This window comes from Epinephelus fuscoguttatus, linkage group LG7 (assembly GCF_011397635.1).
Source record: "Epinephelus fuscoguttatus linkage group LG7, E.fuscoguttatus.final_Chr_v1".
NCBI classification, from domain to species: domain Eukaryota; kingdom Metazoa; phylum Chordata; class Actinopteri; order Perciformes; family Serranidae; genus Epinephelus; species Epinephelus fuscoguttatus.
This window is the reverse complement of record NC_064758.1, coordinates 45,223,883-45,250,958: the sequence shown is the minus strand read 5'-3', so window position 1 is coordinate 45,250,958 and position 27,076 is coordinate 45,223,883. Positions and strand designations below refer to the sequence as shown.

At 45.0% G+C, this 27,076-nt stretch overlaps 1 protein-coding gene across 1 annotated transcript; it reads right to left on the bottom strand.

The window, feature by feature from the left end:
* Positions 1-331: 331 nt before the first annotated feature.
* grm6a (glutamate receptor, metabotropic 6a) lies at positions 332-26,284 on the bottom strand. The gene is made up of 14 exons (XM_049582333.1): positions 26,012-26,284; positions 19,475-19,691; positions 16,080-16,215; positions 15,812-15,966; positions 13,329-13,463; positions 13,021-13,221; positions 5,060-5,199; positions 4,797-4,919; positions 4,200-4,464; positions 2,437-2,672; positions 2,175-2,336; positions 1,920-2,069; positions 568-708; positions 332-421 (listed from the first exon to the last, which is right to left on the bottom strand). Exons 1-14 carry the CDS (start codon positions 26,282-26,284, stop codon positions 332-334), a joined length of 2,424 nt encoding a protein of 807 aa, XP_049438290.1.
* Positions 26,285-27,076: the final 792 nt, after the last annotated feature.

Sequence of the window (27,076 nt, the reverse complement as noted above, 5' to 3'; positions counted from 1 at the left end):
TCGTCATCATATTAGCATGCTAACATTAGCAGAGTCCAGCTGAGGCTGAACGACTTCAGTCCCGCAGGTATTTGGTCACAAACCAAAGTGTTGGACACATTAACATGTTGACCTGATGATGGAGAGTGATTACAGATCATCACAGTACACCACATACATGTTCAGACAGACAGATGGACATTAACATCCAAAGAGACAGGCTGCTAATGTGGCTACACATGCTGAGAAACATTAAATAAAAAAAACATGTTTATGTTGATGAATATTTTGACTTCAGCTTGTTGACCTGCAACTTCAGTGTGTGTTGGTGTAGTACCTGCACTCTGTGCTATCACTGCGACCTGTCGGGTTCAATCTTCGTCTCTCCGTTCTGCTTCTCGCTTGGAGATTTCTGAGACAGTTTGGCAGCTTGGACAACAGCCTGCAACACAGCAACACAGCAACTGTCAGGCAACACAGCAACCATCAGAACAGTCAACACAGCAACACAGCAACTATCAGGAGATTCAGAACCATCACAACAGGCAGCTCGTCACAGCAGCACACAGAGTGAAGCTGCGTTTGCACCTTGAAGCTCCTCTTCCTCTTCTGGACATTCTGCTCAGGGTGAAACAGGATGACGTAAACCTTGGGCATGTAGAGCATCCCGAGAGAGACGAAGGCGCTAAGAGACATGGAGACGGTCAGAGTGGCGGTCTGGATAAACATCTGTAGAGACACAGAGAGATGTTTACTAAGAGACAACTTCCTCAAGGTCCACTAGAACCGCCCACAGGGTTGGAAGGCATGTTTTGGTGTGTTCACACCTGCCCAGACTAACCACACTGAGGAGGCAAACAAACTTGAGTTCGACTGAACCGAACTAAACAGGGCAGGTGTGAAAGCACCCTTAGAATACGACTCACTTTTCTGTTAGGTACTCAGGTGTGTACTTTAACACACAAACACATCTGTATAATAAAGAAACACAGTCTCAGCGTCCTGCAGCTCCTTTCACAGGAAACGGGAGCAGATTTTGGTGAGAGGATCTAAATCTAAAGAGGAGAAACAGGACGACGTGTGAAGACGATGAGCTCTGAATCTGTCCAATCTCTCCTTTCTTTTCTTTTGTGTCCTCTGTGTTCACATTAATCCTCTGGATGTGTTTCTGTCTGACGCTGCTGTTTGCCTTCATGTTATTTCTGGATTTTATTGTCTCTTTATCTGTTTGTTGAAGCTCTTTGTAACTTTAGTTATTATTCTATTCTTACTTCCTGTGTTGGTTTATAATCTGTTTAATCCAGCTGTTCCCGTCTGCCTGGAAACGACTCCACTCATTTATCTGTCCTGCATTAAAGACTCGTCCCTCCCTGAACTCACTCTGAACCACAAACACTGAAAACACCTCTCTGTATAAATGTGGCTGCAACAAAGAATTAACTTTTCATCGTTCAGTTGTTTTTCTGGAGATTTCTACTGAAAGTACGTCCTCATTCAGCCGGTTAAATTCACAAACAATCTTTTTCTCTCAGTTCAAATTTCAGTAAAAAACTCGCAAAGCTAGACGTTAAACTACAGGTTTTTATTTCAGTGTTTCAGAAAACTGTGAAAAGTGTTAGAAATAAATCAGCCACTTTGGCCGAAGGATTTTAAATTCTACAAGCCGCTCATACTTTTTATCAGCCACTATTCTGTTATCACACTTTTGTGTAACTAAGTTTAGTGTTACGTTTGTCTGTGCAAATAAAAAACAACGAATACACATTGTTCTCACAAAAAGAATTACTGAACCTCTTAAACAACAACAAATACAGCTGCTGTTTTACATATCATAATCACCTTGAGGGCCCACGGACAGGCCGTCAGATTTCTTGAATTACATTTTTGGTGTCTCTCCCTGTATTTGAGTCTGTCCTGGTCTGGTCTGGTTTGGGTCTTACCTTCTCTGTGGACTGGGCAGTACCAAAGAAAATTGGTACGAAGGCGAGCCAGATGATGCAGGTGGTGTACATGGTGAAACCAATCGGCTTTGCTTCGTTAAAAGTCTCTGGAACACCACGACTCTTCACTGCGTACACCGTACACGTTACCTAGCAACAGAATGATACAGGTTACCTAGCAACAAGGGCAGTGCAGCCCTCTACAACAATCACAGATCAATGAAGAATCAATACTGGATCAACAGCCCTCGTTACCATGAGTACGATGCTGTAGCTGAGGCAGCAGATGATTGACAGGTCAGACATGTCACATTTTAGGATGCCTCGGGCCAGGTCAGGGTTCGGGGGGCGGAGCTCCTCATAGTCGATGATGGTGTGAGGAGGGACAACGGCGAACCACACAAACACTCCAAGGACCTGAAACACACACACACACACACACACACACACACACACGTGAAGATCATCCTGAATCATGTGATGGAAACAGGCAGCTGTCTGATACCTGTGTTCTCACCTGGACGGAGATGAGGATGAAGGTGATGATGAGCTGGGAGGCGGGGCTGATGAATTTGGGCGGGGTCACCGACCTCTTGCCCTGTTCGAAGATGCGGTAGATGCGGTTGGTTTTGGTCAACATGGCGGAGTAGGTGATGGCCATGCCGAGGCCCAGCAGGAGGCGCCGGAACGCACAAGCCACCACACCTGGCTCTGCGATCATTAGGAAGGTTATCAGGTAGATCAGGAAGATACCTGCAGAGAGAGAGAGAGACAAGTGATGTCATCCTCGCTGCTGATGACATCTTCCTCACTGCCGATGACATCAGGAACTTTTATCATGGCCTCATTCTGTCCTGTGTTAACTTTTGCACCTGCTGTAGTCAACTCCTACAGGATATACTGAAGCATGTAGATTATGACCCTTCAGAAAACCACTTTTGAGCAGAGCCATTGTAAATGAGGACGTGTCATCAATGGAAGGTGTTTGCACAGTGCACAGTGGAAGTGAACAGTTGTAGCAACACTGACTTGACTTCTCCACCCTCTCTTTCCAACCTGTAGAGTATGACGTGCTCACTGATGTCATCACGGTTCGCACTTCAGGTCAAGGAAAACCTGCTATTTTTTGGTTCCAGTGAAGAACTAACTTTCTAACCTTCTAAATCAATTTGTTTTTTGTTGAAATGCTCTGAAAGGTTCAAAATTAGATGCGGGAACTGCGGTCGACAAGGGGTATGATTGGCCCTCAGAGGACAACGCTGCCATGGTCTGGGTCTGTCTCCTACCCCTTGTAAATCCTTTGCATCTGAGGTCCCAGGTCTTTTGGGGGCTGCCTGAATACCTGTAATTCAAGAGGATTTTCAACAAGGCGCAAGACACACCTGTCTTCACCAATTACCCACAGACCTCCTTCAGTTCAGGGCACCGCTCTGTGGCAGCCAGCATCATCTGACCCCTCCTAGTCTCAAGAGGAAGACTTCATCTTTATGGATAGACTTTCTGTCCCTGCATCTACTACTGGGGCCTTAATGACATCATCATCAAAAACAGGCACCATTTTTCAATCATCTCGTCAGCATTTGAACTATCTTCACCATGCTAGATATTCGGAAAGGTGTTACCAGCCTCTCTAGGGCCCCACTTGGAAGGACCCGTCCTTGGCAGCCTTGCAGTTCCCTTGGTGCTACTTTCAGCCTTGTGGCACTAACTCTCTTACTGTTTCAGCCCCAGCCACTCCAACCTGGCCTGCAGTAACTTCAATGTTCACACCATTTCCTATCACCTGACCCACACCCACATGCACACCTGTTCCCCACTCCGTCGTCAGGTCAGGAGTATTAATACTGAGCCATTCCCCCACATTCCCTACCAGATCATCCATCTTAGAAGCCAGTTTTCCAGCCTCTCTTCCCTGCCTGTCAGACCTTACTAGTTATGAATCCCAGCCTGTTTCTTTTGGTCTTCTCATCTGCCTGTGCCTCTTCTGGACTGGTTAACCCGGGTTCCTCCACCTGCCAGTTACTGACTTTACCTGCCTTTGCCACTGCCTCAAGCATAGGTGCTCAAGTATCTCACGGTCTTGTTCACAAGTGAGGGTAAAATGGAGCAAGAGATGGATAGGCAGGTTGGTGCGGCATCATGGGTAGTAGTGCTCATCTATCAGCAGTACGTGTCACTAGATTTCAAAAGAATTTCTCTGGCATTTCTTCTTCTTTTTTCTTCTTTCTTCAACTCACTGAATAACATCTACTGTAGTATTTACCTGTCTGCAGCACCCACCTGTCAGTAGGACATAGCTGAGCTCCCTCCCTGCTGCCCTGACGATGGGTGTGTCATTGAAGCGGATGAAGGTGATCACCACGACACTGGTTGCTATGATACCAAGCATGGCGAGGGAGGCGGGCACTAGGGCAAAGGGGGAGTTCCACTCCAATTTGATGATCGGAGTTGGGCGACAGGCAGTTCTGTTGGGGGTGGGGCGCATGTCTGACGGACAGGTCTCACAGTTGAATTCATCCAGCTGGTACTGATAACCATCACAGAGCTGCAGATGAGTCAAAGACAGATTTTAACACAACTTTATTTATAAACACAAACATAATTTATTTCAATACAAACTGGTGAGCTGGAAAAACAATAAAATCTCAGGCATCATTAACGCAGCTCCATCAAACAGCTCCAACCTGACCTGCTGCCAGACACCAGTAACACAACAACAACAAACCCAAACTAAGACCATCCATCAGCTGATGGCCCGATATCTGCCCGAAACAAGAAGGTCCAAGGAGCCCCAAATTTTAATGCTGTCTATAAAACATATGCCAATTATGACAGTTCAGTTTGATTCTCTGTGTCACAGAGTGGTGACGGTTTTACCTCACAGTGCCAGCAGCAGGGAACTCCTTTCACCATTTTCTTCCTCTCTCCTGGTTTACAGGGGAAACTACAGATGGAGTCTGGGACTGATTTATCTCCTCCAGACCACTGCATCTCCTCCAGCTGACAGACAGACAGGTGGAGAGACAGACAGGTGGCGGGACAGACAGGTGGAGGGACAGGTCCAAAGTGAGACAGTAAGACTTTATATCATCAGATGCTTTCCTCAGTTTCATTTCTGTTCAATCCAATCAGCTTCTTACGTTGAGTTTCAGGTTATTGGTCCACTGGCCAATCACATGGTAACCAGGATGGCTGTGATTGGTCATCTGGAATTGGAAGATGTCATAACGACCGGGAGCGTCTCCATTCTCATTGAACAAGACAGTCGTACCTGCACTTCCTGTTGGAGACAAACAGAAATGGATGAGTCAGAGACACGGACTGAAACAGTCACAACATCAGCTGTCACACACCTGTCACCTGACACCTGAACAGTTCACACCTGAACAGTTCACACCTGGAACAGTTCACACCTGATACAGTTCACACCTGATACAGTTCACACCTGGAACAGTTCACACCTGATACAGTTCACACCTGATACAGTTCACACCTGACACAGTTCACACCTGGAACAGTTCACACCTGATACAGTTCACACCTGATACAGTTCACACCTGACACAGTTCACACCTGGAACAGTTCACACCTGATACAGTTCACACCTGATACAGTTCACACCTGGAACAGTTCACACCTGATACAGTTAACACCTGACACAGTTCACACCTGATACAGGTCACAACTGAAACAGTTCACACCTGACAAAGTTCACACCTGGAACAGTTCACACCTGACACAGTTCACACCTGATACAGGTCACAACTGAAACAGTTCACACCTGATACAGTTCACACCTGATACAGGTCACAACTGAAACAGTTCACACCTGATACAGGTCACACCTGATACAGTTCACAACTGAAACAGTTCACACCTGATACAGGTCACACCTGATACAGTTCACACCTGATACAGTTCACACCTGACACAGTTCACACCTGGAACAGTTCACAACTGAAACAGTTCACACCTGATACAGGTCACAACTGAAACAGTTCACACCTGATACAGTTCACACCTGACACAGTTCACACCTGGAACAGTTCACACCTGACACAGTTCACACCTGGAACAGTTCACACCTGGAACAGTTCACATCTGATACAGTTCACACCTGAAACAGTTCACACCTGGAACAGTTCACAGCTGATACAGTTCACACCTGATACAGTTCACACCTGGAACAGTTCACACCTGACACAGTTCACACCTGATACAGTTCACACCTGACAAAGTTCACACCTGATACAGTTCACACCTGGAACAGTTCACACCTGACAAAGTTCACACCTGGAACAGTTCACACCTGACACAGTTCACACCTGATACAGTTCACACCTGATACAGGTCACAACTGAAACAGTTCACACCTGATACAGTTCACACCTGATACAGTTCACACCTGATACAGGTCACAACTGAAACAGTTCACACCTGATACAGTTCACACCTGAAACAGTTCACAACTGAAACAGTTCACACCTGATACAGGTCACACCTGATACAGTTCACACCTGATATAGTTCACACCTGACACAGTTCACACCTGGAACAGTTCACAACTGAAACAGTTCACACCTGATACAGGTCACAACTGAAACAGTTCACACCTGATACAGTTCACACCTGGAACAGTTCACACCTGGAACAGTTCACACCTGATACAGTTCACACCTGATACAGTTCACACCTGATACAGTTCACACCTGACAAAGTTCACACCTGATACAGTTCACACCTGGAACAGTTCACACCTGACAAAGTTCACACCTGATACAGTTCACACCTGACAAAGTTCACACCTGATACAGTTCACACCTGGAACAGTTCACACCTGATACAGTTCACACCTGAAACAGTTCACACCTGATACAGGTCACACCTGACAAAGTTCACACCTGATACAGTTCACACCTGAAACAGTTCACACCTGATACAGGTCACACCTGATACAGTTCACACCTGACAAAGTTCACACCTGATACAGTTCACACCTGAAACAGCTCACACCTGATACAGTTCACACCTGAAACAGTTCACACCTGATACAGTTCACACCTGAAACAGTTCACACCTGATACAGTTCACACCTGATACAGTTCACACCTGCACCTGATACAGTTCACACCTGGAACAGTTCACACCTGATACAGTTCACACCTGGAACAGTTCACACCTGGAACAGTTCACACCTGAAACAGTTCACACCTGGAACAGTTCACACCTGATACAGGTCACACATCTGACGTGATCATGACAAAGAGATTAAACTCACTGAAAACCCCTCATGTGATTGATGATATGAACTTCAGTTTGAACAGTACACAGGTGAGGAACCACACACACAGAATGGTGTGTTCCATAACATCTCACAGTGAAGCAGCTGAGGCAGTTTTTACTTGTTATAACCATCAAACACACTGTCGAGTACACTCTGAAATCCAACTGATTCTGTCTCTGCTCTGTGACGACACTTCACCAGATTTTATCTGTCAGTTCATCACTTTTCACAGTTTGAACGTTTATGTTTTTATTTTCTTTGTGCAGAAAAAAAGATGTGAATAAAAACAGCTGGATAGAAACACAATCTTCTTTTTCCTCCTGCAGAGTGTTTTCAGCAGCTGCTCACTTTAATTATTAACACACAGTAACACACAGTAACACACACACACACAGTAAGACAGTGAGTCCTCAGAGGGAACATGTAAAGTGCATTAACTTATTTTTAACGTATTATCTCTGAATAAAGAAGAAGCTGCTGACAGGGGGCGGAGCGTGGGGGTCATGTTATTTTACACTACATTTTGTAAAGGGCCAGTTACCTTTGTTTCACAACAGCAAGTAGACCAACTGAAAAACAGAGTTTTGTGTGAACAATCCATCCAACAGTTGTTGAGATGTTTGAGCAACATGCTGCTGACAGGCTGAAGACAGAATTTCAAACCCTGCCTGCTTTCTGACCTCCACTCAGCTGACCAATCACTGAGTCCCATGGGTATGATGTCAGAAAGTTTAGACATGTTAAGCGCTTTGAGCACAAAGTGATAACTGAGACTCAGAGAAGTGTATCAATACTTGTACCAATGCTCATTTTCTAATCTTTTTGCAGCCACACAGTCGGAGGACAATCAGAGAGGCTTCAGTGAGACAATCAACCTGAAACTATCTAAGGTAGGGTGACAATGTCTGTTATTACAGCTACAGAATCAGACACTGTTAAAGGGATAGTGCACCCAAACATGAAAATTCAGCCATTATCTACTCACCCATATGCCAAGGGAGGCTCAGGTGAGGTTTTAGAGTCCTCACATCACTTGCGGAGATCCAAGGGGAGAGTGGCTAGCACACCTAATGGCTGACGGCGCCCCAGATTCAAACGTCCAAGAACACATCATTGAAACCACAAAATATCTCCATACTGCTCATCCGTAGTGATCCAAGTGTCCTGAAGCCCCGACATAAAAAGTTGTTTTGAAAAACGTCATATGAACTCTGTTTTTAGCCTCACTGTGGCCTGTAGCTCTGACGGCCTCTCTGTGCTCTGCGCTTGCGCGAGACCAGCGAAAACATGAGCTTTGCTTACCTGTGTTTACATCATTTGACACGTGCACCGCAGGGAGAGACAACAATAACCACAGAGCTAAAAGATAATTTGCACTACGGTCTTTTAGCAAAGGACAGCCCAACATGTCTGAAGACTTTGAAATTGAGGAGGAACAGCATTTCTTTGTTGAGCCGTATTTGTTTGAGCCCGAGTATACGCACGGAACTCAGGCTACTGGACGAAGCAGCCGCCACAGCTCATGATCCTAACCCTCAGCCAGCCGCAGAATACCGGAGTCGAGCACTGGAAACCTGGTGGTGTAGTTGTTTCAAATGCAAAACAATGCCAACGGATGAGGAAAGTCTTTGCTGCTCAGACTGGGAATTGGCGATGCCTGCACTTGAGAATCTGGACATCAGTACTGACGAGACTGCTGCTCTTCAGAGACCATGCATCACTGATCACCCTGAGCACGCACACGTGAGCGCGGAGCACAGAGAGGCAGTCAGAGCTACAGGCTACAATGAGGCTAAAAACAGAGTTCATATGTCGTGTTTCCAAACAACTTTTTATGCCGGGGCTTCAGGACACTTGGATCACTACGGACGAGCAGTATGGAGATATTTTGTGATTTCAATGATGTGTTTTTGGATGTTTGAATCTGGGGCACTGTCAGCCTCCATTAGGTGGAGTTGTGTTGCTACCTCCTCTCCCCTTGGATCTCTGCAAGTGATGTGAGGACTCTAAAACTTTACCTGAGCCTCCCTCGGCATATGGGTGAGTAGATAATGGCTGAATTTACATTTTTGGGTGCACTATCCCTTTAAGGCCCAGGCACAGAAAACTGACCTCAGAGAACTAGTGGAGATGAAAGCCCCCCTGCTGACATCACTGTTTCTCAGCCACAGAGTAGCATTGCCACAGCACGCACCTCTAACCTGCCATACATGCCATTTATTCAGCTCACCAAGTAAACTTCCACTCACCTCGCCTCTCCACCACACTTACCTGCCAGCAAATCATCTGTCCACACATCTTCTGCTCTTGTTAGTCCACCACACCCACCTCATCAAGCCAAGTCTGCTCACCTGTGCCTCATTACCTCCTGCCACTATAAAGACCCCAGCTTCACAGACTCTCATTGTTCTTTGTCATTCAATGCAAGAGTTTTAAGCGTGTGCTCCTGGTCTGCTTCCTTGCTGCCGACCTCGCCTGTCTCTCAGCTCTCCTGCTTCGTCTGCTCCCTGGTAAACCACTCAGCCTTTCCGCCTTCACGATTTGTGTTCATCCGTTTCCTGTGGGTGAGTAGAGGGACTACCAGTCAGCTCTACATTATGAGTTTACCTGTTCTGCTGCATGTGATTTCCTGTGCTGTGGAATACCTTGCTGTGAGGCTGCACATTCTGCCTCTGTGTCCACGCTGCAGGATCCACTAATTGCCACCGCTGGCTCCTCGACTCCTCACCAATTCTGACCTATGTACAGCAGGCTCCTCAAAGGTGTGTTGGCTTCAGTCACATGTGTTCATCTAGAATCAGACCCTCTGCTCACCTGACATCACCTCCCGTCTTCTCCGTCACGGTACCACTGCACACGTTTGAACTGTTTGCTGTTTGTGTGCATCCAGCAGAAGCCACTGACTCACCAGCTCTGCTTTGGCGTGCCACATCAAGTACTTTGGACTTAACCTGTGTCTTGGAAGGTTCTGAGCCATGATACTGACTCACAAACTGTCTGATCTGTCTTTGATCCTGCAATTGTTCCTACCACATGCGTGACATGCACATGAGCACACTGCAGAGACTGCAGCTGATTATCAACCAGCACGTACATTCTGCTCCTGCCGAGAGGAAATAACTCTCCACAGCAGCAGCCGGCAGTCGTTTGTAAACATCATTCAAAAAGGGAAACAGGAAGAGCGTCTTGATGCTAGTTAGCCAGTTAGCACATTAACAACACAATCAGAGCATATATACCGTGCGCCAGTGAACAATAACACAAACCATCAGGAAATGTTTCTGTAAGAGAAAAATAATCTGACCTGATGGAACAAGTTTGTTTTGGTCTCACTCGCTCTGGACTTAAACACTTTGTTTACTCAACTCACTGACGTTTCTCTTCTTGTGCGCTGAGCTGAACTGACAATCAGAGGGATTTTACTCACCAACTGGCTCCATCATTGCTGACACAGATTCAACATGCTGAATTGACCAAAAAAAAAAAAAAGACAATGGAGGCAGACGAGGGCCAACGTTGCGGAGCTTGATGTTTCAGGGCCTTCAGATGATCTGACCAGCACTTTATTAACTTAAAATTGGTTCCCTCAGGGGTCACCTGAGGTCAGCAGGTATCAGCCTCTGTGTCCCTGTTCTGGTTTCTGTCTAATCTTCTGATCTCTTTGAACCAAACATGGAGTTCGTCAGCCTCCTCAGCGAGAACACACTTCTGGTGAACAGATTAAATATTCAGATGACAGAGAAGATGAAGATTCATGAGGAGAGGGAGACAGGCAGTCAGACAGACTGGTTTCATGGCGTGCAGCTCCGGCTCTTAGAGATGAAATCCTCTCAGTCTTCCAGCTGCCGCAGCTTCTCACCTTTATAAAATATGGATTTGATGTCTCACAGAATGAAGCTGCTGCAGTTTGTTGTGCTGCTCTGAAAACAGTTTCTTTCTGTCATGGTGGACTTCAAACTGACTGAAGACTCAGTCATCAGGTCAGTCGGTCCTCCAGTAACTCGTTAGGTCAGCTCCATCTGATGGACAGGATATTCAGTGTCCTCATGTTAGACAGAGAAGACAGATGTTTGAAAGAGGAGTAAAGGAGTACATCTATGTCAAACTACAACAGAAGGTCAACTACACCACTGATTAGACGCTAAAGCCTTGTCTCCACCGAGCACTCCAGTCCAGTTCAGTACAGTATTCATTAGAAAGGTTATTTTTCCATTTCCATTGTGAAAAGTTGTGGATGTACCGACAGAAAGTCTCCATTTTTCATCACCCCTCTGTTGGGGTACCTAGCCAACCTAGTCTCACTCCAAATTCGTCAAGCACCAGCACATAGGCAGTGACTTCCAGTGTCAGACACTGACAAAAAAAGCTGTACTTTAATGTCAGCATGATACCCGCCGGTCGCTGTTATCGTGTAATGGTACCCAGTGGCATCAGGGGAAATGTGGCAGGCCAACAGTGTGAGTTAAGGGGGTGAAAGTCCAAGTAGGATGGGGGGAGGGGTGGTGGATGGGTCCAGCAACCCCGGACTCTAAGCCAGGATGCTGGTATTCACTTCCTGTAAGATTGTAAAGCCAAACCCTGTTCTTTTTTCCTAAACCCAACCACGTGCTCTTGTTACCTAAACTCAGCCACATGTGTACGTTAGCCAAATGTAACCACATGCGTTTGGCCAGCTGATTTGGCCAAATTCTGGGGCGTCATTCATGCCGAGTGTCAGCTGAGTTGGACACACAATGGCCTAGCTAATTTCATCCGGCATACCGAGTTCAGGCCAATACTGGGCCAGGTCATTTTTGATAACGGCCCAGTAATGGCAGTGTCGGCAGTTGGAATTGGGCCAGCCCATTTTGCCAGATTCTGGGGTGTCATTTATGCCAAGTCTCAGCCGAGTTGGGCAACTGGATGTGGCCCAGCTAATTTAATCTGGCATGCTGAGTTTGGGCTGATGCAGGGCCAGGTCATTTTGACTACCTGGGAACCTCCACGAGACTTTGAAGAATCAACCTAGACAGACCAGCAGTGTCCAGAGCCTTCAACATCTCATGGTGAATCTCATGCAAACCTGGTGCCTTGTTACCGCAGAGCCTCATACTAATTCAGAATCCTCTGCCAGGGATAAAGGTAAGGCTTTCCACAAGACTTCCAGATCTACTCCTTCCATGGAGGATGCATTAGTCAGGTTGAGGAGTTCCAAAAAGAGCTATTTCCCCAGTTAGCCCCAATCATCAGTTCTCCTCCCTGCTCCCTACAGCCTGGGGAATGATGGAGCCAAGACTTTCAACTAAAACTTTGACACCAACAAAAGTCCTTGTCCCTGAACTCCTACACCACTTTGGCAACCACAGAAGCTGCAATCCATCTGGCCTACATCTGCTGCTTCAGGAGTCCTCTGGGCCAATCAGCCTGAAAAGACTTCATCAGCTTCATGGCCTCCTTCACCGCCAGCTTTCACCAGCAGGTTCTGAAGGGCTTTCACAACATGTAACCACAACTGTGTGAATGCAGGTCCCCAGCCTTCTTTAAGGTGCAAGAGACAGTCCTCTGGATTGAGTTTAAGGCCTCAGTCAGATGTTTCCCTTCGAACAAAGAACCATCCGGTTCTCTGAATACAGCAGTTCCAGCAAAGAGTCCAGACCTGGTTCTGTGTGTAGAGCCAAGTCCAACTATATCTAGTTGGTATGAGTCCACCTTCTGCAGTAACTCTGGCTGCCAGATGCTCACAGGTGAGGTCCAGTCTGTCTTCCAGGTGAGGTGCTGCAGATCTGATGTTGAAATGTTGCTTTGATGGAGATTTATATTTTCAGTGTGTGTTCTTACCGTTGAAGTTGACAGCTCTGATGTAGTCGAGAAACAGGCGTCCCTCCACAGGGTCCATGTTGCTGCAGACTCCAGGGCTGCTGGGACACAGATCCAGGTGCATGCTGTGTAGAGCATAAGCGACGGCGTAAACTGCATCGATCACAAACTGAACCTTCCCCTCCTGCTCGTAGGACGAGTCCCGGCCAATCCTCTCCTCACCTGTAGGGACAGACACATGGTCACATGACATGGGGGGCTGTTGGTGTTGATTGAAAGGTGTTTCACCACCAGGTAGGCCCCACCCCCTCAGTTGTGCGTACCTGTACATTTCTTCTTGTCAGGGTCCAGTTTGATCCCAGGTCGGGTCAGTTTACACCTGAAGTCGTCCTCCCAGAACTCATTGAACCAGATGTTCCTGCGGTTGTTCTCCAGGGAACGAGACATGAAGTACTGATCGAAGCCTGTTCAACACACACACACACACACACACACACACACACACACACACACACACACAAATGTTATATAACTTATATTAAGTTATGCATGCTATGTTATGTTTGTTATGTTATCTTATGTCAGGTTATGTCATGTCATGCCATGTATGTCATGTGTGTGATGCCATGTCATGTCATTTATGTTATGCCATGTTAATGTCATGTCATGAAACAGATGTTATGCTATGTTATATCACGTTATGTTGTTATGTACGTTATGTTATCTTATGTCAGGTTATGTTATGTCATTTATGTTATGTATGTTATGCCATGTTAATGTCATGTCATGTCACATACAGTACAGGCCAAAAGTTTGGACACACCTTCTCATTCAATGCGTTTTCTTTATTTTCATGACTATTTACATTGTAGATTCTCACTGAAGGCATCAAAACTATGAATGAACACATGTGGAGTTATGTACTTAACAAAAAAAGGTGAAATAACTGAAAACATGTTTTATATTCTAGTTTCTTCAAAATAGCCACCCTTTGCTCTGATTACTGCTTTGCACACTCTTGGCATTCTCTCCATGAGCTTCAAGAGGTAGTCACCTGAAATGGTTTCCACTTCACAGGTGTGCCTTATCAGGGTTAATTAGTGGAATTTCTTGCTTTATCAATGGGGTTGGGACCATCAGTTGTGTTGTGCAGAAGTCAGGTTAATACACAGCCGACAGCCCTATTGGACAACTGTTAAAATTCATATTATGGCAAGAACCAATCAGCTAACTGAAGAAAAACCAGTGGCCATCATTACTTTAAGAAATGAAGGTCAGTCAGTCCAGAAAATTGCAAAAACTTTAAATGTGTCCCCAAGTGGAGTCGCAAAAACCATCAAGCGCTACAACGAAACTGGCACACATGAGGACCGACCCAGGAAAGGAAGACCAAGAGTCACCTCTGCTTCTGAGGATAAGTTCATCCGAGTCACCAGCCTCAGAAATCGCAAGTTAACAGCAGCTCAGATCAGAGAGCAGATGAATGCCACACAGAGTTCTAGCAGCAGACCCATCTCTAGAACAACTGTTAAGAGGAGACTGCGCGAATCAGGCCTTCATGGTCAAATAGCTGCTAGGAAACCACTGCTAAGGAGAGGCAACAAGCAGAAGAGATTTGTTTGGGCCAAGAAACACAAGGAATGGACATTAGACCAGTGGAAATCTGTGCTTTGGTCTGATGAGTCCAAATTTGAGATCTTTGGTTCCAACCGCTGTGTCTTTGTGAGACGCAGAAAGGTGAACGGATGGATTCCACATGCCTGGTTCCCACTGTGAAGCATGGAGGAGGAGGTGTGATGGTGTGGGGGTGTTTTGCTGGTGACACTGTTGGGGATTTATTCAAAATTGAAGGCACACTGAACCAGCATGGCTACCACAGCATCCTGCAGCGACATGCCATCCCATCCGGTTTGCGTTTAGTTGGACGATCATTTATTTTTCAACAGGACAATGAGCCCAAACACACCTCCAGGCTGTGTAAGGGCTATTTGACCAAGAAGGAGAGTGATGGAGTGCTGCGGCAGATGACCTGGCCTCCACAGTCACTGGACCTGAACCCAATGGAGATGGTTTGGGGTGAGCTGGACCGCAGAGTGAAGGCAAAGGGGCCAACAAGTGCTAAACACCTCTGGGAACTCCTTCAAGACTGTTGGAAAACCATTTCAGGTGACTACCTCTTGAAGCTCATGGAGAGAATGCCAAGAGTGTGCAAAGCACTAATCAGAGCAAAGGGTGGCTATTTTGAAGAAACTAGAATATAAAACATGTTTTCAGTTCTTTCACCTTTTTTTGTTAAGTACATAACTCCACATGTGTTCATTCATAGTTTTGATGCCTTCAGTGAGAATCTACAATGTAAATAGTCATGAAAATAAAGAAAACGCATTGAATGAGAAGGTGTGTCCAAACTTTTGGCCTGTACTGTATGTTATATGTTTTGTATGTTGTTATGTTTTGTATGGTATGCTGTGTGTTATGTCATGTCATGTCATGTCATGTCATGTATGTTATGTATGTTATGCCATGTCTTGTCATGTCATGTCATGTTACATCATGTTTTGTATGTTGTTATGTTTTGTACGGTATGCTGTGTGTTATGTCATGTCATGTCATGTATGTTATGTATGTTATGCCATGTCTTGTCATGTTACATCATGTTTTGTATGTTGTTATGTTTTGTACGGTATGCTGTGTGTTATGTCATGTCATGTCATGTCATGTATGTTATGCCATGTCTTGTCATGTCATGTCATGTTACATCATGTTTTGTATGTTGTTATGTAAGTGTGATGGTAATGGTTTTTATTTTTACCGTCTATTGAAGCCCGTTTGGGCAGAATGGTCACGGCGCCCTCGGCGACGTCCTCCAGCTCTGCGATTGGTGAGCTCTTTGCTCCCCAGCTGTCCGACCCCACAAACAAGAAGTGACCGGTCATATTAGCACGCTTTGCCGCCTCGAGGACACGCCTACCAGGAGGACAGGGGAGTGGTCAGAGTGGAGTCATGTGACCACAGTTTGTGAACGTGATCGGTTTGTTTTTGTCGTTGTTTATATGAACTGATGTTGTTTGTGATTTTACTTGATGTCATCCTCGTTGGCGAAGATGATCACTCCTCTGGCGTTGCTCGTCTCCATCAGACGTTTGATGATCTTGTCAAATTCTCCGGCTGTTGGCTCACGAGGAATCTTTACCGACTGAGCAATACACACCCCACCTGACAGACAGACAGACAGACAGACAGACAGACAGACAGACAGGTACACAGACAGACAGACAGACAGGTACACAGAGAGACAGACAGAGTCAGCGTGAGGGAGGGAGACCGTGTAATGTTCGCCATCTTTTCCAGCTGTTGTGATTTTTTGATGGTGTCTGATCTCAGATGCACTCTGGGAGTGGAAAGGGATTTAAGTGTAATGAACATTTGCCTGATAACGACACACCACCTGCCATCTGTTGTGAATTTTAAATTCTACCTAAAACCTAGAGTTGACGTTTTAAAACTTCAAATCAGTTCTGAATGTTTTCAGGAGGCTGACGTGACACTGACAGAATTACAAATGTTGTTTACTTCCAAACTTTACATTTCCAGAAAAAAGCATATTTTTTTTACATTATTACAAAAGGTATTACATCATCTGTAAAAATGTTGTTATGATATCAGTGAGGACATTTTACTTTATTATTGGTAGAGTTATAGCATTATTGGGTTTTATTACATTTTTAATGAGGTTGAATGTAAATATGATGACATTTTCAGACATGGTTACATTTTGGGGCGCCGCAGTGTATGAACTGTTTCCTGTGGGAGGTGTGACAGAAGCTTTGTGGATAAAAGCAGAAAGAGACTGAGTGAATAAATGATGATGAACATGAGGAGCTGAAAACATGATGAGGAGACTGTACCCTTCCTCACATAAATGCATGAAACAGACTGAAATGTGACGCCCAAGCTCCCTATTTTCCAGGAAAACCAACATTCAACTTTTGGAATACAGCAACGTGCACCGCATGTCATGTGATGAGGAACAACCAATCACAGCCTTTGTTCTGTAAAGATCAGTCTGAGAGGTTGATCATTTTAGTGCAGAGCTTTAGAAAGATTTAAATCTGTCCCACAGACAATATTTTACTTTACACTTAAAATTAGGGCTGTCAAATGATTATTATTTTCAATCATGATTAATTTCAGAAGTTAATTGAGATTAAGTGCATCTTTAATCGCATGTTTAAAATTCCAATATTTTGGATTTCAGAACCGTTCTGAAGTCACTCACTGACGTCCAGTGATCTGTGGTTAATGTGACAGCATTTGCACTTTTCAGGAGTTCCAGTTTACTGTCTTTCTCTGATTCATAAAGGTCCTGTATGTGTCAAACTATTGTTCCCCCCTAATGGTACGACATATAACTGGTCACAACATGTCAACCTGAGGATGTCCCCTTAATATATGATATACTTGTGCAGTGTTGTGTCTGTGTCACTCTGCAGTTACATCCTCAAAATAGTAGTTGGCGACAGGGTTTCTGTGAAGTGCTGTAAAGTTTAGTTGATTCAAAACACACATTAAACACACATTAAACATGGCTTAACAGAGATAATTTCAAACACAAGTACACAAATCAGCTTCACTATAACTCGCAGCATTCACAGACAAACACTTGTCTTTATCTGGACACATTTTCCCCACAAATACAACATGCTAACGTTATTAGCACAAGCCTATAGCATTTTACATTGTATAAATTAGCCTAGCAGCTAGCAGAGTTTTCTAGGAAGAATAACACATAGGACTTAGTTTCATCCACAGGTCTGTGACGTTTTGTTCACTCCAAAATGGTGCTGTGCCGCCTTTGACAATGCGATTTCCTGCTGACAGAAGTCTGATTAGGTGCACCTGTTGGTTCAGCTCGTAGGTGTAGCTCAAACTTGAAGTACTTCGGTGATATTTTAATTCCATTTGACTCAAGGTGCAGATTACTTTTGAGTAAGCAACTGAACTGTCTGGGAGTTTTTTTTTAAGTAGAAGGAGACATTCAAAAGTGCAGGGGTGCATTAAGAGACAAAGTAAGGGTGCGTCGAAGATGACATACCCAAATTAAAATGACTGTAGCTTCTGAACCGCTCTGACTACATGCATGCATGAGGTCTTGCCAGAAAGAAAACTCCCTGAAGTTTCTTGTGAAAGTGTCAGAAACACTCTAGGTGATACAGAGACAGAGTAATGGGCCTCTGAAGTCAGTAAAAAATTGAAGATTTTGCCTAAAATAAAATAAAAAATGTTTTTCAGGATGAATAACTGTCTGTGGCTTCATCTGAGCAGGTAAATGACACTGTGGGGCTGTAGGCACACTATCAATGAACACTTGTTTCAAATTTGAAGAAGACTGCTCAAAGTATGACCATTCTACAGTGTTTTTACCATGAAAAGATCCAGGCGGAGCTCCAAATGACAAGTCGGTCACTCGGCTTCAAAACAGCACTATCAGTGATCAAACAACACTCAGCCAGCTTCAAACATTGTACCTTATTGAAATCAGGTGTGATTATGATAGCTGATGTTGTTTATGACACAGAAACACCATAAAATATCACCAAATAAAGCCATATGAAACATGAAAGTTATGATCCCACTTTCTAGACGGTGTATCTCAGCCAAAAATAGTGGTAGGAGTGAGACTCTTACCTTTTATAAAAGAGCTAAGTCCCTGCTAACAGCTCCACATAAGAACGTGAGTAATCCTTTAACTTTTCCTGTTGAAAAACGGCATGACATGACTTGTCACCACTCATCGCGATTTGGACTTTGTGTGTTTAGGCTGCTCTGGTGCCAAATACATAATAAATAAAAGAAAAATGATGCCGGATTCTGGAAGCCAAGAGCTTCCTGAATCTGGTGATACCAAACATCACATGGTTTGATGACGTAGTGTGCCTGGGAGATACCATTTAACAGAGGAGGGGGGAAGCGCGGACGCCGGCGTCCTGGCAGAGTTAGAGAGGCTAAAAAGAAAAACTATTTGGACCTTAATTGCAACACAAAGCATTAATGCTGACAGCCGTACTTAAAAAAACAATGTCTGGAAGATGATCAGCTCTGAGGGTTTCTGGTAGATTATAGTCACTCAGCAACACCAGGCTCAACCTGCCTCCTCGCTCTTTAAATTTGGCACAAAAAATGACGCAGCATGTGAATGAGCACTTGTGTAGATGATGAGCAGAAACCATGTCCAAGTTTGGGAACACACTTTCCACAACTTTCTGGTTTTCATGATCACACACTGTCACAACTCATACATGTTAAGATAAGAGGGGCTGCTGTTCTCATACCACAGAAGCTAAATATTTAGCCTGACCCCTGAACAACGTTTGGTGGTTCATTCTAGAACTCAGAAAATTTGGCACATCGGGAAGAAGAGAAGAATAAAGCATAAGAACAGAAGAAAGTAGAAGAAAGTAGAACCCTGATGTACCAGCCTCTCTGGAGATCTGCATGAAGGCGTCGACTCCGCTCTCTCCGTAGTTTCCCTCAGAGGCCAGCGTGGAGACGTAGTTCCAGCCCAGAGCTTTGACGATGTCCAGCATAGCCTGAGCCTGGTACGAGTCCGGAGGAACCACCCGAGAGAAGAAGTCGTACCGGTTATTATCGCTGAGCTCCGGAGCCGTCGATGCATAGCTCACCTGAGGGATCTAACACACGGACCAGTAATCAATAATCAGTATTTATTATCACACTGGTTATTTCAGGTGGTAAATGTTCATCTTAGTTAACGTTATCTGGCTAATGATGGAGGACGTCAAACAAAATATCTCCTATTGTTACCTGAAGCTCGGTGTATTTGGACAGAACTTTAGTGTCTCTGAAAGACTGATGGAACAGGGGAGGATGGCACTGACGACACCCACTGTGGTTGTTGTCATCTTCCAACACCATAATATCAACTAAACGACGATGGTTGGATTATGTAAACAGCTCAGTTAACAGCAGACATTAAAATTTGACATATGCCAAAGGTAAGGTAAGGTAATGTATTATTTATAACTGCTGATGACTTTGTGTAATGTGTGTGTGTGTGTGTGTGTGAGAGAGAGAGATGTATGTGCCTTTTGATGGTCATTTACAAGGTGTCACATGTGTAATTAGGTTTGGTACACTGGCTAGCTGTAACCATGGTAACAACAGAGTGACAGGGACAAACTCAGTGTTTCAGTAACATTACATTCCCCTCATCAGGCTAGATTGAGTTTGGCAACTACTCTCTCGGGCTCGGATGCGATTTGGTTACTACTGTATTGGTCGGATTTGTTTATTACATTTTCAGGCTTAGGCTAGGGTCAGGTCTGGTTACTTTTGTCTTGGGCTCGGGCTTGAGTTTGGTTACGACTGTCTCAGGCTCGAGTTGGGGTTGGTTACTACTGTAGCGGTCAGGGTTGGTTAGTATTCTCTTGGGTTTGGGCTCGGGCTCGGGTGTGGTTACTACTGTATCCGCCTTTTCGGTTACTACTCTCAGGCTTGGGTTGGGTTGGGTTGCTACTGTTTTGGGCTCTTGTTGGGGTTGGGTACTACTGTCTCAGTCTTTTTGATTTCAGGCTTAGGTTGGGTTCAGTTACTACTGTCTTGGGCCCGGGTCCGGTTTGGTTACTACTGTATCAGTCAGATTTGGTCACTACTCTTTCAGGCTCGGTCTTGGAGTTAGTTACTACTCTCTCAAGCTCAGGCTGGGTAGGGTTTGGTTACTACTGTCTTTGGCTCGGGTCAGAGTTGGTTACGACTGTCTTGTTGTTTTTTTTTGTTTTGTTTTTTAAAGATATTTTTTGGGCATTTTTTTGCCTTTATAGATAGGACAGTTAAGGGTGAAGGGGGGAGAGAGAGAGGTAATGACATGCAGCAAAGGGCCACAGGCTGGAGTTGAACCCGGGGTGCTGCGGCCTTGAACATGGGGCGCCTGCTCTATCCACTAAGCCACCGATGCCCCAACTACTGCCTCAGCCTTGGGCCAGGGTTGGGTTTGGTTACTACTGTCTCTGGCTTGGATCGGGGTTGGTTACTATTGTCTTGGGCTCAGGTTGGGTTCCATTTCTACGGTATCGTTCGGAATCTGTAACTACTCTCTTGGGCTCTCTCGGGATCATGAGCTCACTTTCCTAACAGTTCATGACACACACACACTTAGGGCTGGCTCAGACTTGCCTTGGACCAGCCCCTAGTTAGGCTGATGTAGGCCTACGATGCCTCTCAAAGTCAAGGAAGGATCCTTACACGGCTGAATTTTAAGGTGGTTTTGTCATCGAACCTGTTCCATTGTCAAGGATCCTTCTACCGAGGAACGATTCTACGATTCTACTGAATTATCAAGGGTGCATGTATGTATACTCAGCGGGCATGGAGTACCCACAATTCTTCCTGTATGATTTGCCGGAATTAAAGGTGTCCTCTTCACCAGCCAGCCTGCTCCAATGTGTGTTCACTGAATGCTAGGAGAGAGTCTTCCCAAGCCTCTGTAGGAGAACCTGTCCTACCAAGGAAGCATCCTTTACTTTAAGAAGCACTGCTAGTCTGCCCGAGGACTTCCTGTGATACACTGAGCTCCTCTCTCCATCTGTGTACAGTCACGTCTCATTAATGCACGTTACTGACTCCGCCTCCTCCCATGAGCTTTTGTGCTCCCACACCTCACAGTTTCTTTGATTGTGATTGTGCCTGCTGTCGTGATCCTACTTGATGCTGACTGCTGCTATTACTAGTATTCTATTACATTCACTATTCTAATTATTATTAGTTATATCGCTATAAGTACAGTTGTTACTGTTGTTACCGTGCTTCTCTCTGTTGAATCAGAGTTTGATGATGTAGAACCTGCTCTGAATAAAAAAGGTCTCGAGATAACTTCTGTTATGATTTGGTGCTTTATTAATAAAAATTGACTTTAACCGGTGTTACAGTCACAGATCTGATGTCATGAATCATGTGACTGCTTTCACACTACAAAGTTCACTTTGAACTGAATTGAGATCTTCATGCTCCTTCACTCAAAACTCAGGGTCAAATTAAACACATGCATACCTCTGGTCAAACTGGGAACACTGGTGGGCTTAAACAGAGCATAGGTACACACGCACACACACACACACACACACACACACACACACACACACACACACACACACACACAGAGGATTAGTGTTGTGTAACAGCAGCTGAATGTGTGTCAAAGAACAATCACATTAACACAAAACACTGAGTGTGTGTGTGTGTGTGTGTGTGTGTGCAGATTAATGAAGGACTTTACATTAACGAGCTCCTAAAAGCAGACCTCGTTATGACAGTCATCATCATCATCATCATCATCATCATCAGACGCTTCAGTGGAGCTCGATCGCTGTGTTCAGGTCAGTTTGTCGTTTTCAGAGAAACACATGAAGCTGAAGTCAGAAACCTCTCTGACATCACAGCCAACTCACACTGTGATTGGTCGGGTGTGTAGAGGTGAGAAAGTGGGCGGGGTTTGAATTTCTCCCTCAGATATGTCTCTGTCACTTTTCATATGAACAGGTTGACACTGTGAACGTCTTCAGGAAACACTGAACGTGTGACAACTTGTCTCCATATTTAAGACCTTTGCACACTGAGTCCGTTTTTTCGATTGTGAAACAAACTGTAACACACAGAAACCTTGCACACTGAGTCTGATGCATTTTTTGTTTATTCTATGTGTTGCAAAAATTCGCAGTAAGGGACAAAAATGAAAATACACATTTCCTCTCCTGCTACTGTCCACTGGAGTTATTTATCTGTCACCACTCTCTGTCCCTATGTCTTGCAATTTGGCACCGCAGCTCCTGTCCTAGTGTACCAGAGTTTAATTCTACTTCCTGTTATTGCTATAATGTGTAAGACATGCAATATGTAGTTATGTGGTGATACCGGAGTAATTGGCTCAAGGGCGCCCTCTCTCAGAGGTAGCAGGTAAATGCCACTGCAGGCGTTAAAACATTGCCACTTAATGGGAGACGTGCCTGAGGTGAGTTGTTGATCATAGCACTGTGTGTAAATATTGTGTCTGTATGTTCACCATATGAACATATATTCACTGTGTGTTATGGAAATGTAACTGGGATGAGTTACGAGTGGGTTAATTAATGCACTTTGTGAAACAGCTAGCTTTTATGCTAAAATAACATGCTGTTCTTTTGTACTGTGCTGTGTGTGAGGTGCCTGTGTTGAGCCTACGGCATGACTGACCAGTGCATATCCTGTTCCTGTTCAGAGAATAAAGGGCGGTGTAAAAGGGACGACGAGCCTCCTCATTACTGAACACACAACACAGATTCCGAGGGTTGCCTACCAGCAGGTACAGCGAGGCATGACTGAGTTCGGTTACACTAGGTCCTCTTTTAATCTGTATTTACATGCTTCTTTTAGGCAGATTAATATTCAATCAAGAACTCAACTTCCATCGTTATGCCAATGACACTCACCTCTGTGTCTATAAAACCAAGATTCCCCAAACAGGCTGGGGGTTGACATGCAGCAAAGGGCCGCAGGTTGGAATTGAACCCCCGGCTGCTGCGGCAAAGACACAGCCTTTGTATATGGGATGTCTGCTCCACTAGGTGAGCTAGTGGACACCTCTCTAAGGAGCCGAGCAGTATGTTACGGTTCAGTTCGGTTTTAACACATTGTTTCTGTCTCCACAGTGTAAAGTTGTGGATGGTACCAACAGCAGCGTTCCTTAGCGTCCCCATGTTTGGTCCCCCCTCTGTTGGGGTACCTAGCACACAGATCTGGTACTAAAAGGTGGAGCTAGAAACCCTGCAGTCTGATTGGTCAGTAGAGGACGCTCACTCTGGTTTTATGTAACCTCTGTTCATACATCAGTAAACTACAACTATAAAATGAAAGAGAAAAAAATAACTTCATTCACTGGGCCGACTGCCGGCAACTTTTAAGGTGGAACGTTAACTTGTAATGTTACTCAATGCATGAGTTGATGACGTGAATCCATCAGCACACCTTAAATTTCACTGTGACAACTTTGACCATCACTTTAGTTTTTATATGACACACACTTTTAGTAATGACTTTAAAAATATAGATTCATTTGGAGCGGATTATGTGAAGGTCATATATTCTAATCCTCACTTCCTGTGGGCTACAGCAACACTAAACCCCTGAGCTTGCCTGAGAAGGACTAAATGCACAAAGCTGCTATTTTGAAATATCCCATGGAGAGAGACTCTCACTGCAGCCTGTTCTATTTTGTTCTGAAAATGTCGGTGCAGTAGAAACTCTAAACAGACCGAGGGTCTAGGTACCATGTCTGAAGGGTTACTGCTGGTTCCAAAGGTGCTGTACTGAAAGTGTTTGGTGGAGACGAGGTTTTTGATTTCAGTTTACCTTTGACCAATCATGTCAGTAATGTCATTTTTATTCTTCACTGACTAAAAAAAGTTATTCTATTTTACCTATACTTGACCATTGAAATTCACTCTTTACCTGCATAAAAACTAAAGCAGGCTCATGCCTTCAAATTGCAGCGAGACCCATTTTAAATAGACCCTGCACAGTTGCAGCGGTTAGTGCTTAGTTTGCATGTTCTCCCTGTGTCAGCGTGGGTTTCCTCTGGGTGCTCTGGTTTCCTCCCACAGTCCAAAGACATGCAGGTTAATTGGTGATGTCCAGGGTGAACCCCGCCTCTCGCCCAATGTCAGCTGGGATAGGCTCCACCCCTTCTGCAACCCCCAACAGGATAAGTGATGGATAAACAAATGATAAAATGAATGAATTAAAAATAACGCATTAAAAATTAGCGCAGACTAATGCTTCCCCTGGTGCCCTTTGACCCTGTGCATCATTGAAGGCCACGGTGTCTTTGTCACATGATGGAGGCAGATGAGACGACGCTGCTCGGCCCCGTGAATGGAACATGTACATTTTAAAAAATCACCCAGATGGAGCTGTCGATAGGAGCACCGTTCTCTGCAGGTTCTGCAAGAAGGAATTTTGAACCATCGGAAAAGGACAGAGGTGTCGTATCCGGCACAGATCGTAAAGATCTTTGAGGCAAAATTATAATGAATCATATTTGGCTATACTGATCAAACTGGTTCAACTAAACTCGGTCTGCTTCCAACGAGAGACACCTGTTTCTGTTCCGGCTGAGATTTCAGACCACCAGGAACCAGGAACGTCTCTCAGATCCATATCTGCATCCGCTAAAATAAGTGATGGAAAGAGGAACGATCCATAATAATAATGGTAAAATATTCCCATGATGCACCTCTGTGGCCGAGTGTTTCTGCTGTTTCAGTTATAATAATCTGCTGAAACACACACACACACACGCACGCACGCACGCACACACACACACACACACACACACACACACACACACACACACACACACCGCAGTCATTAAAGGCCGTCATTAGAGACGGTCAGTCATCCAGACACTAACTGTCTGTTTAAAACATTAATCCACAAACCAGACTACTTCATCCACCCTCCGTCTGTCTGTCTGTTCACCTGTCTCTCTGTCCATCTGTCTGTCCCTCCATACTTCTCTGTTAACCAACCAGCATGTGGAAATGTTGACATGTTGCACTGTTCACTTTTGTCCTCTGCCCCGGTTCAGACTGTCAGCCGGAGGCCGACTCCAGTTCAGCCTGAGAGGCTGAATTTAGGACAATAATCCCCCACAAACAGAGACAACTAACATACATGATGACACATTGTTCTGTTTGAAGAGTTCACATCCTCCAGGGACCACATCAGACCAGAAACCTGAGCTCTGCTGTGAAAACAATAAACAGCAGAAGCTTCAACCTGCTGGATGTTCTGTTCCACTCCAGCCTTTTATATCGTCACACATCAGATGGATCAATGGACTGAACATATGGTATATTACCAGGTGTATTACCTGCATGTCACCTGTATATTACCAGGTGTATTAACTACATGTTGTATGTTATCAGGTGTATTATCTGTGTGTTACATGTATATCATTTACCTCAAACAGTCGCAGGATGTTGGCCACCATGATGGACACGGAGCTGGCCGACGCTCCGATCACTCCCACCACCCTCTCTGGTTTACGGATGATGGGCGGCTCTCCGTTGGAGCAGCGGATGTCAGACGTGTCTTTCTGGATCAGCGCCTGGACGAAGGTGAGCGACTGCTCCAAAGCGTAGGTGTCTCTGGAGCAGGTGTCAAGGATGCGGGCCCCCAGGGTGATGTTGGGCAGCAGGTCAGGGTCGCTGTTGATCTGGTCCAGAGGAGACATCCATCCATCCATCCACCCACCCATCCATCCATCCATCCATCCATCCATCCATCCATCCATGCATCCATCCATTCATCAGTGGCTCACGGGCGTGGAATTTTAACAATGATACATTAAGTGTATGTCCAGCAAATATTGAAATAATGGAGTCTTGGAAGTGAAACATGGTGCAGGTCACTCACCTGTACCACCTGTCCACCAATCCAGAGCCAGAGAGACAGCAGGAGGCGGGACCATAGTGAGGACTGATGAGGTGCCCATCCAGTCCAGAAGAAGATGTGATGATGACAGTGGTGGAGATGGAGGGGGGAGGATGTGGGGCCTGATGATGTCATACTGAGGTGACGTTCAGGGGAGACTGTGCATCCTGCTTCTTACACCTGAGGAGACATCCATCCATCCATCCACCCATCCATCCATCCATCCATCCATCCATCAGTTAAAAGGCTCAAATTTTTTTTTACCGAATGATACATTAATGTATTTCCAGCAAATATTGAAATAATAAAGAGTCTTAATGAAACATGTGCAGTGTCACATGTTTAGTGTAAACTGTCACACGACCAGAGCTGTTTACTTCCTGGTTGTACCATGAGACGAGGATCGAAGCCAAACAAAAGGTTAGTAGAGTGTTAACTTCAAGACAGGAAAGAGGTTTTTGGTACACATTATCTTAAAGGTGTCTGATGTTGATATGTGCGTGTGCAATTACTCAGCTTTGCTACACAATACATAAGACTGAATTTATACTTCTGCTTTGAACTGATGCCGTAGCCTGATGTGCACCTCCCC